At 43.0% G+C, this 15363-nt stretch overlaps 1 protein-coding gene across 1 annotated transcript in view; it reads left to right on the forward strand.

Moving 5' to 3' along the window:
- The window catches only part of PRKAR2A (protein kinase cAMP-dependent type II regulatory subunit alpha), a 100716-nt gene that overhangs the window by 42746 nt on the left and 42607 nt on the right, over positions 1 to 15363 (forward strand). Inside the window, exon 3 of the mRNA XM_017868147.1 lies at positions 13999 to 14051. Coding sequence (XP_017723636.1) covers positions 13999 to 14051 — 53 coding nt within the window. The remainder of the gene's footprint in view (positions 1 to 13998; positions 14052 to 15363) is intronic.

Raw genomic sequence — 15363 nt, forward strand, 5'->3', positions numbered from 1 at the left:
TTTTTTTTTTTTAAAAAAAAAGATTGTTCCTGAGAAGGCTCCCGTTTTTTTCATAAAACTGGTAAATATATTTTATGAAAGTTTTTCTTAAAGTGTTTGACTTTTTAATAAATGTGGAATTTATTTGGTAGTGCAGTGGAATGTTAATGTGTTTCAAAACCTCTAGGCAAGTGGTATGTATCACATTGTTCTTTCATATTTCCTTGTTTTAGGAAGGTTTCTTGATTTGAAATTGTCATCTGACCTATTATAGTGCTAGGAATTGCTTTTCTATCCCTTAATCTTTGTCTTTGAGAAAATCGGCTCATTTATGTTTTCAGAAAGCTTTTGTTGTCACTCTACACAAAAATCTGTTGAAAGGAGGTTGAAGAATATGTTATGGTCAGAGAATCAATATCCTGAGAGTAGGTATTAAGGTTAGTTTGATACCCGTAAACTATTATCTTCCATTTTTGTTCATCTCTGCCCTGCACCTTTTTTTCCTCTGAAAGATTAGTTAAATCCCTTGACGTCTGTAGGATAGGTCTGGGAGATGGAGAGTATAGTGATACCTCCTCCCTAGGTCACAGTTGGTGTTAGTTTGTGAATTGCTGCTTGGCCCTCTGCCAGTATTGTTCAAATCTTGAACCTTGCGGAAGACACAGACAAGTACATGGTATTATCCCTCCTCCTCAGATTTCTTAATCTGAGGATTTAAGATTGAAATGTTAAATGAAAATAAAAGATTTTTCAAATAATTCAGTAGGATGATACAGGAAAGTATCCTGTAATCATACGTAAAGTATCCTCTAATAATACGTTACATTTTTTAAGTGCAGACTATGTGCTAGGTGCAGTTTTAAGGACTTTCTAAATGCCTGACTTGTATTGTTGAATATAATCTTCAAAATAACACTTTCATTGAGGTCCATACCATGATTATCCCCAATTTACAGACGAGGAAACTGGAAACAAGTAGAGGTTAAGTAACTTGCAGTAGTTGAGGTGAGCATATGCCCATAAGTAGCATGGATCCTAAGTACTTACCCTTGCTATCTCTAAGGATTCTTTCTTTTACCCTCTGGAACTCTTGGTTAGTCTTCAGCTAAATCCCCCAAATTCTCACCCTGTTCTCTCAGTGCAGCTTTCACTTTCCAGCTGTAGCTGAAGCTTGGCTTGCCCTGTAGGCTTCTCAAACAATGGCTCTTTCCTCTTCTACCTTGCTTGTAACACTGACGGGAAATGGGTGAATGTCTATTGATTCTCCTGGCTGCTTCCAGACCATTCTCTCTCCCTTCTCCCTGAAACCTTCAGTTTAAAACTTCGCATTATGGCTGGCCATGGTGGCTCACATCTGTAATCCCAGCACTTTGGGAGGCTGAGGTGTGAGGATTGCTTGAGCCTAGAAGTTTGAGACCAGCCGGGGCAACACAGTAAGACCCCATCTCTCAAAAAATTGAAAAAATTAGCTGGGCATGATGGTGCACACATGTAGTCCTAGCTATTCAGGAGGCTGAGTTAAGAAGATTGCTTGAGCCTGGAAGGTCAATGCTGTAGTGAGCTGTGATCGTTCCACTATACTCCAGCCTGGGTGACAGAGTGAAATTCTATCTAAAAAAAAAATTAAAATAAAACTTAACGTTATTATATTTTACCAGCCACTGCTCCTCCTTGTTTTAGTCATCTAACAATCCCCAGGTTGTTCCTTCTTATTTCCACGTATAGATGATTCTTCCAATGTCTGGCCTTCCATTCTTTGACCTCCTCTCCTCCAAGAATCTTGTCTTCCAGTTGTCCACCCTACTTCAGCCACTCACTCCCAATGGTCATACTCTGCTATGACAAGCATTGCAACTCTTTATCATTTCAGTGAGTGGTCCCATTCTGCAACCACTGCCTGCTGTCTTCTCAGCTCCTTTGCTGTCCTACTCAAACCTGGATAACTTGATTCTGCAGTCTTTTTACTATTCCTCACTTCTTCCTTACTAACCTTAAATTCCTGAGTCAGTGATTATAATCATTTCCTGGCACATACCCTCAATTTGCTTTTCCCTTTGTTTAAGTTTTTATTATTTATTTGTTTGTTTGTTTATTTTGAAACAGGATCTCACTCTGTACCCATGCTAGAGTGCAGTGGCATGATCACGGCTCATTGCAGCCTCAACTTCCCAGGCTCCAGTGATCCTCCTGCCTCAGCCTCCTGAGTAGCTGGGACCACAGGTGCACGCTACTATGCCTGGCTAATTTTTGTAATTTTAGTAGAGACAGGGTTTCGCCATGTTGCGTAGGTTGGTCTTGAATTCCTGAGCTCAAGCAATCTGCTTAGCCTGGCCTTCCGGTGTGCTGGTTTTACAGGTGTGAGCCACCATACCTAGCCTTACTTTTCCCTTTTTATTTGCTTTGCTAAACTGACTTTGGTTAAGTTCAGTTCTCCACTTTGTGCCTGTACCAATAATAGCTGAACCTGGTTGGAGGAAAATAGATAGCCTTATTGACTGATCTTACTTTCAGTTCATGATTATTAACTTCTAGTAGGCTGTTGATACCAGCAATCATGCTATGTTCCCGTGGTTTTTTTTTTAATAAATTTTTTTGAGACAGAGTCTTGCCTTGTCGCCCAGGCTAGAGTGCAGTGGCACAATCTTGGCTCACTTCAATCTCCACCTCTTGAGTTCAAATGATTCTCATGCTTTAGCCTCATTTTTGTATTTTAGTAGAAACGAGGTTTCACCATATTGGCCAGGCGGGTCTTGAACTCCTGGCCTCAGGTAATCTGCCTGCCTCGGCCTCCCAGCATGAGCCACTGCCCCCAGCCTTTTAAAATAAATATTAGGCCAGGCACGGTGGTTCATACCTATAATCCCAAGCACTTTGGGAGGCCGAGGCGGGTGAATCACCTGAGGCCAGGAGTTCGAGAGCAGCCTGGCGGAGATGGTGAAACTCTGTCTTTACTAAAAATACTAAAAATTGGCTGGGAATGGTGGTGGATGACTATAATCCCAGCTATTCAGGAGGCTGAGGCAGGAGAATTGCTTGAACCTGGGAAGCGGAGGTTGCAGTGAGCTGAGATTGCGCCATTGCACTCCAGCCTGGGTGACAAGAGCAAGACTCTGTCTCATTAATTAATTAATTTGAGAGACAGGGTCTCCTTCTGTTGCCCAGGCTGGGCTAGAGTGCATTGGTATAATCATAGCTTACTGCCGCCTTGAAATCGTGGGCTTAGGGGATCCTCCTGCCTCAGCCTCCTGAGTAGCTGGGACAACAAGTGTGCACCACCATGCCCAGCTAATTTATTTTTTGTAGAGATAAGGTCTCCCTTTGTTGCCCAGGCTGGTCTCAAACTCCTGGTTTCAAACTATCCTCCTCTCTTGGCCTCCCAGTGTTGGGATTACAGGTGTGAGCCACATGCTCCATGCTTTGTTCACTTCTGTTCTCCTAGATAAGTCTTTCATACCTTCCCCTTCTCAAAACCTCCTATACCTCCTTCCTCATCCTTAGCAGATGATCTTGTTCTCTGTTTAACCAAAGAAGTAGGAAAACAAGAGAATTTCCAGAATCCCATCACTATCTATTCCTCACTTGCCTATGAGTTTACAGTATCCACCTGTGCTAGATCCCATCCCTTCATCCTTTTAGCTGTTAGCTCCTCTCCTGCATAATCTTTTATCTTTTAACTCAGTTATTCTTTCAGCAAAGACATATCATTGACTCTATTTCTTAAAAAATAAACTTTTTTTGACTGTTGTTTTCTCTCCAACCTTTTTCTCTCCATACCTTTAAAGCAAAACTGCTTGAAGGAGCTGTTTGTATTTTTTTGCTGTTTCTAGTTGCTTTACTTCTATTCTGAGTCTGGCTGTGTCACCCAGGCGGGAGTGCAGTGGTGTGATCTTGGCTCACTGCTACCTCCACCTCCCAGGTACAAACGATTCCTGTACCTCAGCCTCTGAGTGGCTGGGATTACAGGCGTGTGCCACCGTGCCTGGCTAATTTTTGTGTTTTTAGTGGAGACAAGGTTTTACCATGTTGGCAAGGCTGGCCTTGAACGCCTGGCCTCTTAAGCCTATTCTAATCAGACTTTTTTTTTTTCCTTTTAAACTCAGTGGTAAGAATCTAATCAGACTCTTGCTTCTGTATCTCACCAAAATTATCTTTCTTGTTTGCTCACTCACATTCTTCAGACCTTCATTTAAAGGACACCTTTTTCAGGCCAGGCGAGGTGGCCTGTAATCCCACCACTTTGGGAGGCCAAGGCGAGTGGATCACCTGAGGTCAGGAGTTCGAGACCAACCTGACCAACATGGTGAAACCCCCATCTCTACTAAAAATACAAAATTAGGCCAGGTGTGGTGACTCATGTCTGTAATCCCAGCACTTTGGGAGGCCAAGGTGGGTGGATCACCTGAGGTCAGGAGTTTGAAACTAACCTGGCCAACATGGTGAAACCCCATCTCTACTAAAAATACAAAAATTAGACGGGCGTGGTGTCAGGCGCCTGTAATCCCAGCTACTCAGGAGGCTGAGGCAGGAGAATTGCTTCAACCCGGGAGGCGGAGGTTGCAGTGAACCAAGATCGTACCATTGCACTCCAGCCTGGGCAACAAGAGTGAAACTGTCTCAAAAAAATTAAATAAATAAATAAATACACACACAAAGTTAGCTGGGCATGATGGCACATGCCTGTATCCCAGCTTCTTGTGAGGCTGAGGCAGGAGAATCACTTGAACTCTGGAGACGGAGGTTACAGTGAGCCGAGATTGTGCCATTGCACTCCAGCCTGGGCAACAAGCGTGAAACTCCATCTCAAACAAACAAAAAAATACAAAAATTAGCTAGACGTGGCTGAGGCAGGAGAATTGCTTGAACCCAGGAGTCAGAGGTGTCAGTGAGCCGAGATCGCACCACTGCACTCCAGCCAGTGCTATAGAGCAAGACTCAGCCTGAATATAACATAACATAACATAACATAACATAACATAACATAACATAACATAAAACATAACATAGCCGGGCACGGTAGCTCATGCCTGTAATCCCAGCACTTTGGGAAGCTGAGGTGGGCTGCTCACCTGAGGTAGGGAGTTCGAGATCAGCCTGGCCAACATTGTGAAACCCCATCTCTACTAAAAATACAAAAATTTGGCCAGGTGTGGTGGCTCACACCTGTAATCCCAGCACTTTGGGAGGCTGAGGTGTGCAGATCACCTGAGGTCAGGAGTTCAAGACCAGCCTGGCCAGCATGGTGAAGCTTCGTCTCGACTAAAAATACAAAAAATAGCTGGATATGGTGGCAGGCACCTGTAATCCCAGCTACTTAGGAGGCTAAGGCAGGAGAATCACTTGAACCTGGGAGGCATAGGTTGCAGTGAGCCAAAATCCCGCCATTGCACTCCAGCTTAGGCAACAAGAGCGAGACTCCATCTCAAAAAATAGTAAAAATACAAAAACTCAGCCAGTGTAGTGGCCCACGCCTGTAATCCCAGCTACTTGGGAGGCTAAGACACGAGAATCACTTGAACCTAGGAGGCAGTTTGCAGTGAGCGAAGTTTGCACCACTGCACTCCATTCTGGATGACAGTGAGACTGTCCACCCCACCAACAAAAGAAAAGCTGTGCCTTCCAAGTTCTACATTCTAGCAAAACAGTCCCTCTACATCAAGTGGTAGAGTAAATGAAGAGAGTTCATGGATTCCTTAAATGCGGCTTTCTTATGTAGTCCCAAATTAGTATGTATGTGTGTGTATATATATTTTTTTTTTAATTTTTTTTTTGTTTTGTTTTTTGTTTTTTGAGATGGAGTCTCGCTCTGTCACCCATACTGGAGTCAGTGGCACGATCTCGGCTCACTGCAACCTCCACCTCCTGGGTTCAAGCGATTTTCCTGCCTCAGCCTCTCTAGTAGCTGGGGCTACAGGCATGCGCCACTACGCCGAGCTAATTTTTGTATTTCTAGTAGAGACGGGGTTTCACCATATTGGCCAGGCTGGTCTTCAACTCCTGACCTTGTCATCTGCCCGCCTCGGCCTCCCAAAGTGATGGGATTACAGATGTGAGCTACCATGCCCAGGCCTCCCAAATTATTATTAACTGTCTTTGAGTTGGAAATGTTAGTATGATTTTATATAATTAAAAAACCTCCTTTGTTGGCCAATGTTGTGGCTCACGCCTGAATCCCAGCACTTTGGGAGGCCGAGGCGGACAGATCACAAGGTCAGGAGTTCAACACCAGTCTCACCAACATAGTGAAACTCTGTCTCTACTAAAAATACAAAAATTCACTGAGTGCGGTGGCATGTGCCTGTAATCCCAGCTACTCGGGAGGCTGAGGCAGGACAATTGCTTGAAGCTGGGAGGTGGAGGTTGCAGTGAGCCAAGACCGTGCCATTGCACTCCAGCCTGGGCAACAGAGTGAGACTCCATCACAAAAAACAAAAAAAACCTCCTTTGTCAAATAAAAGGCCAACTTTTATTTATTAAATACCTATTGAAACGTCAAGGCACATTAATCAGAAATGTGTGTATTGGCATCTTGCCACATTTAGGAACGGAATATTTTGACTCTAGTGATGACTGTGACAGGCAACAGAACCATCCACTGAGAAACTGGTGCCATGTCAGTCACCCATTTCTGCACTGCAGGTGCTCTTCAGCAGACACCCCTGCCTTTTTAAGGCTTATGTGCTTACTATATATACTAAAATACTGATTTTTGTCATTATATTCTTTCATAGTATGCAGTATTTTTTCCATCTATAGCTACCTGCAGCTGAAATTACTATGTATCGCTTAAAATAATTTAGAAATCTAGTGTTGTGGACTAATTGGTTTTCCCCAAATTCATATATTGAAGTCCTAACCCTGATGTGATTATATTTTTGAGATAGGGCCTTTAAAGAGGTAATGAAGGTGAAACGAGGTCATAGGGTACCCTAATCTAATAGGACTGATGTCCTTGTAAGTCATCCTGCCACCCAGGCCTCCCAAAGTATTGGGATTACAGGTGTGAGCCACCATACCTGGCCACTGTGTTGCTATTTTTTTTTTTTTTTTTTTTTTTTTGAGACGGAGTCTCGCTCTGTCGCCCAGGCTGGAGTGCAGTGGTCGGATCTCAGCTCACTGCAAGCTCCGCCTCCCGGGTTTACGCCATTCTTCTGCCTCAGCCTCCCGAGTGGCTGGGACTACAGGCGCCCGCCACCTCGCCCGACTATGTTTTTTTTTTTTTTTTTTTTTTTGTATTTTTTAGTAGAGACGGGGTTTCACCATGTTAGCCAGGATGGTCTCAATCTCCTGACCTCGTGATCCGCCCATCTCGGCCTCCCAAAGTGCTGGGATTACAGGCGTGAGCCACCACGCCTGGCCTGTGTTGCTATTTTAATAATCATTTCCTGTAGGTCTTGAGTATTTCATGACACACGATATAATGTTTGAGGTTGTATAGGGGATCATACAGATTCTGGACCTTCTCCAGGTAACTTGTGTACTGAGGCAAGCAGCCAGATGTGCAGAACCCTTGGGGCAGCAACAATCACGTAGGTACTGTAAAATGGATTTTTTTCATAGAAAATAAGGGAAGTAATTTAGGACCAGGATCAAGAAGAAGTAAAGAGATGTGAGGGGAACAGAGGAGGAGGCCAAAGGGAGGTAAGTCCAGGGTTCAAAAGAAAAGGGAGCCTGGATGTGAGGGCTCACGCCTGTAATCCAAGCATTTTGGGAGACCGAGGTGGATGGATCACCTAAGGTCAGGAGTTTGAGACCAGCCTGGCCAATATGGTAAAAGCCCGTCTCTACTGAAAATACAAAAATTAGCCAGGCATGGTGGTGTGCACCTGTAATCCTAGCTACTTGGGAGGCTGAGACAGGAGAATTGCTTGAACCCAGGATGTGGAGGTTGCAGTGAGCCAAGATCCAAGATTGTACCACTGCACCACTGCACTCCAGCCTGGGCGACAGAGTGAGACTCCGTCTCGAAAAAAAGGGAAAAAAGGACATTATGCTAAGTGAAATAAGCCAGGTATAGAAGGACAAATACTGCATTATTCTACTTATATGTGGTATCGTGGTATCTAAAATAGACTCAGGCCAGGTGCAGTGGCTCATACCTGTAATCCCAACACTTTGGAAGGCTGAGGCAGGAAAATTGCTTGAGGCCAGGAGTTTGAGACCAGTTTGGGCAACGTAATGGGACCTTGTCTTTACAAAATAAGTTAAATAGTCAAATTCAGGCCGGGTGCTATGGCTCATGCCTGTAATCCCAGCACTTTGGGAGGCATTTGGGAAGTGCATGGAGTTTCCATGCACTTCCTGGGTGCGCCACCCTCCAGGAACCTTCATGTACTCAACTATCTGGAAGTTCTACTGTTGTGAACTTAAAAACTTGTTACGAGGGTAGCTCTCATGTTAAGTGTTCTTACCGTAATAAATAAATAAACAATAGGAAAGGCAAGAAAATTTAAAACCAGGTTTGAAAAATTGAAGCATAATGTTTTTCCACAAATAGAAACATATTAACAATTTTAATGGAAACTGGTTTTGTTTAAATAATAGTGTTGCATCTGAAGATGTGAAGACTGTAATTAACATTTGCTGCCTCAGTTATATAAATGCCTAAAAATATTAAAATGAGTTAAGTTGCCAAAGTACTTTCTTCCAAAATTGGAGGAAAAGCAGGCCTAGAAGTAGCCCAAGACTGTGTCATTATCAGCGAAATTCTACCAGTCTCATCACTGAAAACTTATTTTTTTCAACTTTTCAATGAAATATGTGTATGAAAGATTTCATACACAAAAGGGCTGGGCGCAGTGGCTCAGGCCTGTAATTCCAGCACTTTGGGAGGCCGAAGTGGGCGGATCACTTGAGGCCAGGAGTCTGAGACCAGCCTGGCCAACATGATGAAACCCCATCTCTACTAAAAATGCAAAAATTAGCTGTGCGTAGTGGTGTGCCCCTGTAATTCCAGCTATTCAGGAGGCTGAGGCACAAGAATCACCTGAATCCAGGAGGCTGAGGTTGCAGTGAGCCGAGATTGTGCCACTGCACACCAGCATGGGTGACAGAGTATGAGACTGTCTGAAAAAAAAAAAATAATAATAATAATTAATTAATTTAAAAAAGGAAGATTTCATGCACAAAAGTAGAGAAAGTTAGTATAGTACCCATGTACCCATTTATTTCCTGAAATGAAGTTTTTTTTTTATGTATTATTCTAAGTAGTGATTTTGAACTCTTAGACCAAGGAGTAGCAATTGGAATACACTGAATTAAATAAGGTCAAATACGAGAATATTTCTGAAGCATAATTTGATGTATTCATTGGACAAGAGGTGAGAGAAGAAAGTCTGATGAATTCCAAATTTCTAGTTTAGAAAACTAGTCTGATAATGGCATTAATCAAGAGCACAGAGAACCAAGAAACTTGAAGTTTGACACAGTGTCTGGTTAGATGCCCTTGATGGTTTCCCCAGTTTCCTACCAGAATACTCATGATGATGCAAAAAGTGACAACAGAGATATCTAGGAGGCTGGGCATGGTGGCTCACACCTGTAATCCCAGCACTTTGGGAGACTGAGGCCGGTGGATCACCTGAAGTCAGGAGTTCGAGACCAGCCTGGCCAATATGGTGAAACTCCATCTCTACTAAAAATACAAAAATTAGCTGGGCACGGTGGCGGGTGCCTGTAATCCCAGCTACTCAGGAGGCTGAGGCAGGAGAACTGCTTGAACCTGGGAGGAGGAGGTTGCAGTGAGCCGAGATCATGCCATTGCACTCCAGACTGGGCAACAAGAGCAAAACTGTGTCTCAAAAAAAGAAAATGAAAAAGAAAATAAAAAAGAAATGTCTAGGAACTAAGATAGGTGTCTGTCTTAATCCTTAGGAAAGAACTGAGATAATGCACCCTGGCCTCATCTGGAAACAAAAATGCTTGGAGAAAGGTAGTGAGTCATTACCTATATCCCACTGTTACTTTCCTGGCTCAGTAAACCAAGGCCCACACTAGCCAGAAACTGGGCAGCCCTCTGCAGAGCATTGCCTAATGCTATTTCAGGGACTAGAGTGGTATATCTTTTCTTACTCTATCCGCCCCAATTTTTCTTTTATTTGTTTTAGGATACAAGGTCCCTGTTGGGCACTTGGTATATGATGGCATTACTGCACAAGTGGCATGGGCCACACAAGTCGAGTATTATCTGCTAAGACAGGGATGGGAGAGTCCTGGGTATAGGACACAATGGAAGCTGTCATTTCTCAGATCTTTTTTTTTTTTTTGAGACGGAGTCTCGCTCTGTCGCCCAGGCGGGAGTGCTGTGGCCGGATCTCAGCTCACTGCAAGCTCCGCCTCCCAGGTTTATGCCATTCTCCTGCCTCAGCCTCCCGGGTAGCTGGAACTACAGGCGCCTCCACCTCGCCCAGCTAGTTTTTTGTAGTTTTTAGTAGAGACGGGGTTTCACCGTGTTAGCCAGGATGGTCTCGATCTCCTGACCTCGTGATCCGCCCGTCTCGGCCTCCCAAAGTGCTGGGATTACAGGCTTGAGCCACCACGCCCGGCCCATTTCTCAGATCTTTCATTGGTTTAGAGAATCGGTGAGGAAAAGGAAGTTGGGGTGTAGCTAGACCAGGACTGCAGTGAGTGTCTCTAAGAAACTGGGAAATAACTGGGAGTGGGGCTGGGTGTGGTGGATCACTTGAGGTCAGGAGTTCAAGACTAGCCTGGCCAACATGGTGAGACCCCCCATCTCTACGAAAAATATAAAAATTAGCTGGGTGTGGTGGCATGCACCTGTAGCCCCAGTTACTCGGGAGGTTGAGGCAGAAGAATCACTTGAACCTGGGAGGCAGAGTTTGCAGTGAGCTGAGATCATGTCAACTGCACTACAGCCTAGGCAAGACAGTGCGACTCTGTCTCAGTAATAATAATAATAATAAATAAAAATAAATAATTGGGAGTGGTATGTATCAGCCTGTCCCATAGTTGTAGATACGTGGAGCCTTTTAGCCATCACACAGATTGACAGTAGGGTCAAGAACTGTTTGTTGCCTCTTAACAGATGATAAATGAATCCTAATAAATAATACAGGGCCTATGAGTGAACTCAGCTGGTTAAGGATATAAAAGGAGTGAAGACTAGAAAGGTCCACTACAAAATGCTCTGTAAAGTACAAGAAATCATTGCACTTATGAATTCTGAGCAAAAAGCCAAGGATAAAATTGGCTGAGATGAGACAGAAAATGGGTATAAGATTATAAGGAAACTAAAAACAATGAGCAAGAATTAAGTACATAAAAAGAGTTGGCCTGGCGCGGTGGCTCATACCTGTAATCTCAACACTTTGGGAGGCCGAGATGGGCAGATCACTTGAGGTCACGAGTTCGAGACCAGCCTGGCCAACATGGAAAAAAAAAAAAAAAAAGTCTCTACTAAAAATACAAAAATTAGCACTTGTAATCCCAGCTACCTGGGAGGCTGAAGCAGGAGAATCGCTTGAACCTGGGCGGTGGAGGTTGCAGTGAGCCAAGATCACACCACTGCGCTACAGCCTGGATGACAGTATAAAGCTCTGTCTTGGGAGGGGTCGGGGGGAACCATAGAGAAAGCAAAAAGAACAACGTTGTAAGGGTAGAAATACGTGATGGAGGTTAGCCTGGAAGAAAGGACAGTTGTTAAAGGAGCTGAAATAGAGAACAGAACCAACATAATAATTCTCCAGAAACCCAGAACAAATGGAACCAAGATAATAATGGTAATAGTTCAAGTTGCCTCCTTACCATGCCTGACACCTGTCTACTTGAATCCTTATGACAGTCTTCAGAGAGAAGTCACTGCTGTTCTTGCCATTATGCAGAAGGGTGGAGATAGGCAATAAATTACTTCTAGTCACACAGCTGTTACAGATCACTGATGATTTATTAGAAGAAAACTTTTCGCAGCTGTAATGGCCTGTATTGTGAAGAGGGAGTAGGTTTGCTGCATTCTGAGAAACATCAGTAATCACAACTAGTTCGTTCTTGGTAACAACAGTTTTGTTAGTAAGTACAAAACTCTTTATTCAGTAGATAATTTATTGTCTCTTTGCAAATAACACATAGGGGTGAGATTTTAAAATAATGCTTTGTATTGATATCTCCATTTCTAATTCTTCCTCCAGTCCACATTTGTATCCCCCTTCTCACCAGTAAGAAATATCTGTGTATTCTGTGTGTTTGTTTATTTACTTACTACAGTAATACACATAGAAGAGTTTTGGAATTACAGGCTGGGCGTGGTGGCTCACACCTGTAATCCCAGCACTTTGGGAGGCCAAGGCAGGCAGATCACAAGGTCAAGAGATTGAGATCATCCTGGCCAACATGGTGAAACCCCATCTCTACTAAAACTACAAAAATTAGCTGGGTGTGGTGGCACGTGCCTCTAGAGCTAGCTACTAAGGAGGCTAAGGCAGGAGAATCACTCGAAACAGGGAGGTGGAGATTGCAGTGGGCCAAGATTGTGCCACTGTACTTCCAGCCTGGGTGAAAGAGCGAGACTCTCTCAAGAAGAGTTTTGGAATTGCTATACCATCACCACCAACAGTTATTTTTTGTTGGAGTGCAGTATATCCCACTGAGGGTGGATGGTCAGGGTACTATGTTCAGAAGCTACTTAGAATCTGATTCTTTCCTTCTCTAATTATGTTATCACCCTGATACATGGGTAGGTTTTTTTTCTTTGTACTTAGTTTTAGGGTCCTTGTTATCTATTTAATTTTTAAAATATGTGAAACATTAACATGGCTTAAATGTCAAAACTTTTGTATAAAATGTTTCCTCAGGCCAGTCGCGGTGCCTCACGCCTGTAATCCCAGCACTTTGGGAGGCCGAGGGGGGCAGTTGAGGCTAGGAGATCGAGATCATCTAGGCTAACACGGTGAAACCCCTTCTCTACTAAAAATACAAAAAATTAGCTGGGTGTGGTGGCAAGCGCCTGTCGTCCTAGCTACTTGGGAGGCTGAGGCAGGAGAATGGTGTAACCTGGGAGGCAGAGCTTGCAGTGAGCGCAGATCACATCACTGTACTCCAGCCTAGTTGACAGAGCAAGACTCCGTCTCAAAAACAAACAAAAGTTTCCTCAGAGAAGTTTCATTCCTTTCCCTATCCCTTCTTTCCTATTTCTATCTATATACTAGGACAATAATTTCATTACTTTCCGGTTTATTCTTCCCAAATTGCTTCCTTTTGGAAAAATTAACTGGTAAAAGTATATTTATTTTCCCTCCATTCTTAGCTCTCCTTTCTCATGGAAGTCCTTTCTTCTGCAAGAGATAGTATGCCATATATACTCTTCTTCACCTTGCTTTTTTTCCCTTTATGTCTCACACAACTTACTCGCTTTTTATTTTTTTTGAGATGGAGTCTTATTCTGTCAGCCAGGCTGGAGTGCAGTGGCATGATCTCGGCTCACTGCAACCTCTGTCTCCCAAGTTTAAGCGCTTCTCCTGCCTCAGCCTCCTGAGTAGCTGGGACTACAGGCACATGCCACCATGCCCAGCTTATTTTTGTATTTTTAGTAGAGATGGGGTTTCACCATGTTGGCTAGGATGGTCTCGATGTCTTGACCTCGTGATCCGTCCACCTCAGCCTCCCAGCATTACAGCCTCCACGCCTTGTAATGCTGAGATTACAAGCATGAGCATTTATATTATACATCAGGTGGATCACCTGATGTCAGGAGTTCGAGAGCAGCCTGACCAACATGGTGAAACTCCATCCCTACTGAAAATACAAAATTAACTGGGCATGGTGGTGCAGCGCCTGTAATCCCAGCTACCTGGAAAGCTGAGGCGAGAGAATCACTTGAACCTGGGAAATGGAGATTGCAGAGAGCCGAGATTGTGCCACTGTATTCCAGCCTGGGCAACAAGAGCAAAACTCTGTCTCCAAAGAAAAGAAAGAAAACAGTGAATAAAAGATAATTGAGTTTACTTCCTATTTTTCCTAAAGCCACACGTCTGTTAAATTCATTCTTTGTTTTTTTCTCTCCAATTTCAGTCTGTGCTGAGACCTACAACCCTGATGAGGAAGAGGAAGATACAGATCCAAGGGTAAGACCCAAAGCAAAGATGTTAGGTAGAATTGTATTTCTGATTAACTCCCCTTCTCTACATACCAAAAACTCATCATACTAATAATTAAATACAAATTAAAATATCAATGAAGTGACATTTTCAGTCTAACAAATTGAAAGCTGCACTGGTTGAGGGTATGGTGAGAAGTGCCTAGCTGTAGCTGTCAGAAGCCTTAAACAGGCTGTGCATGGTGGCTCACACCTATAATGCAAACACTTTGAAAGGCTGAGGCAGGAGAATTGCTTGAGGCCAGGAGTTCAAGACCAGCCTGCACAATATAGCAAGACCCCATCTCTGGGGAAAAAAAAAAAATTAGCTGGTTTGGTGGCATGTGCCTGTATTCACAGCTACTTAGGAGCCTGAGGCAGGAGGATTGCTGCTTGAGTCTAGGAGGTCGAGGCTGAAAAGAAAAAAAAAAAAACAACTACTGGGCATGGTGGCTCACACCTGTAATCCCAGTGCTTTGGGAGGTTGAGGTGGGAAGATCACTTGAATCTCAGGAGTTTGAGACTAGCCTGGGCAATGTAGTTAGACCTCATCTCATTTAAAAAAAAAAAAAAAAAATTAACAACAAGCCTTAAATACTTAGAGCCAGGCCAATTGATTTAGCATTTACCTAAAGGAGAATTCATCCCTAATGAAAGTTGGATCCTTCCTGAGGATGTACAAATGGAGTTTATCATAGTGTTATAACAATGAAAAATGGAAACAACGTAAATGACCCAAAATATGGGATTACCAGGGGCTAAATTATGGTACATTCAAATGGAGAGAATCTGTAGCCATTGAAAGTGATGGTACAGGACTGTATGTAATGGCATGGGATGTATGTTTGTGTGAGGTACATTTTATAGAGCATTTTGTAAATTAAAAAATTTGAAATATATATATTTATAGAGATTTTGTAAATTAAAAAATTTGAAATATATATATTTATTTGTATATATGTATGTATAGAAAATTCTATCTGGAAGGATATACCCTAGATGTTAACAGTGGTTGTGGCAAAACCATGTTTGATTTTTGGGTGCTTTTTTAAAAAAAAAAGTTTTTTAAACTTCTGTACAATTGAGGTAAATTATTTTTTGTTTGTTTGTTTTTGGTTTTTGTTTTTTTGAGACGGAGTCTCACACTATCACCTGGGTTGGAGTGCAGTGACGCGAATTCGGCTCGTTGCAACCTTCACCTCCTGGGTTCAAGTGATTCTCCTGCCTCAGTCTCCCGACATAAATTACTTTTATGAGAGCATGTATGAACTATAATTTTTTTTTTTTTTTTTTTTTTTTTT

This window comes from Rhinopithecus bieti, unplaced genomic scaffold, assembly GCF_001698545.2.
Source record: "Rhinopithecus bieti isolate Rb0 unplaced genomic scaffold, ASM169854v2 scaffold_3875, whole genome shotgun sequence".
Lineage (NCBI taxonomy): Eukaryota > Metazoa > Chordata > Mammalia > Primates > Cercopithecidae > Rhinopithecus > Rhinopithecus bieti.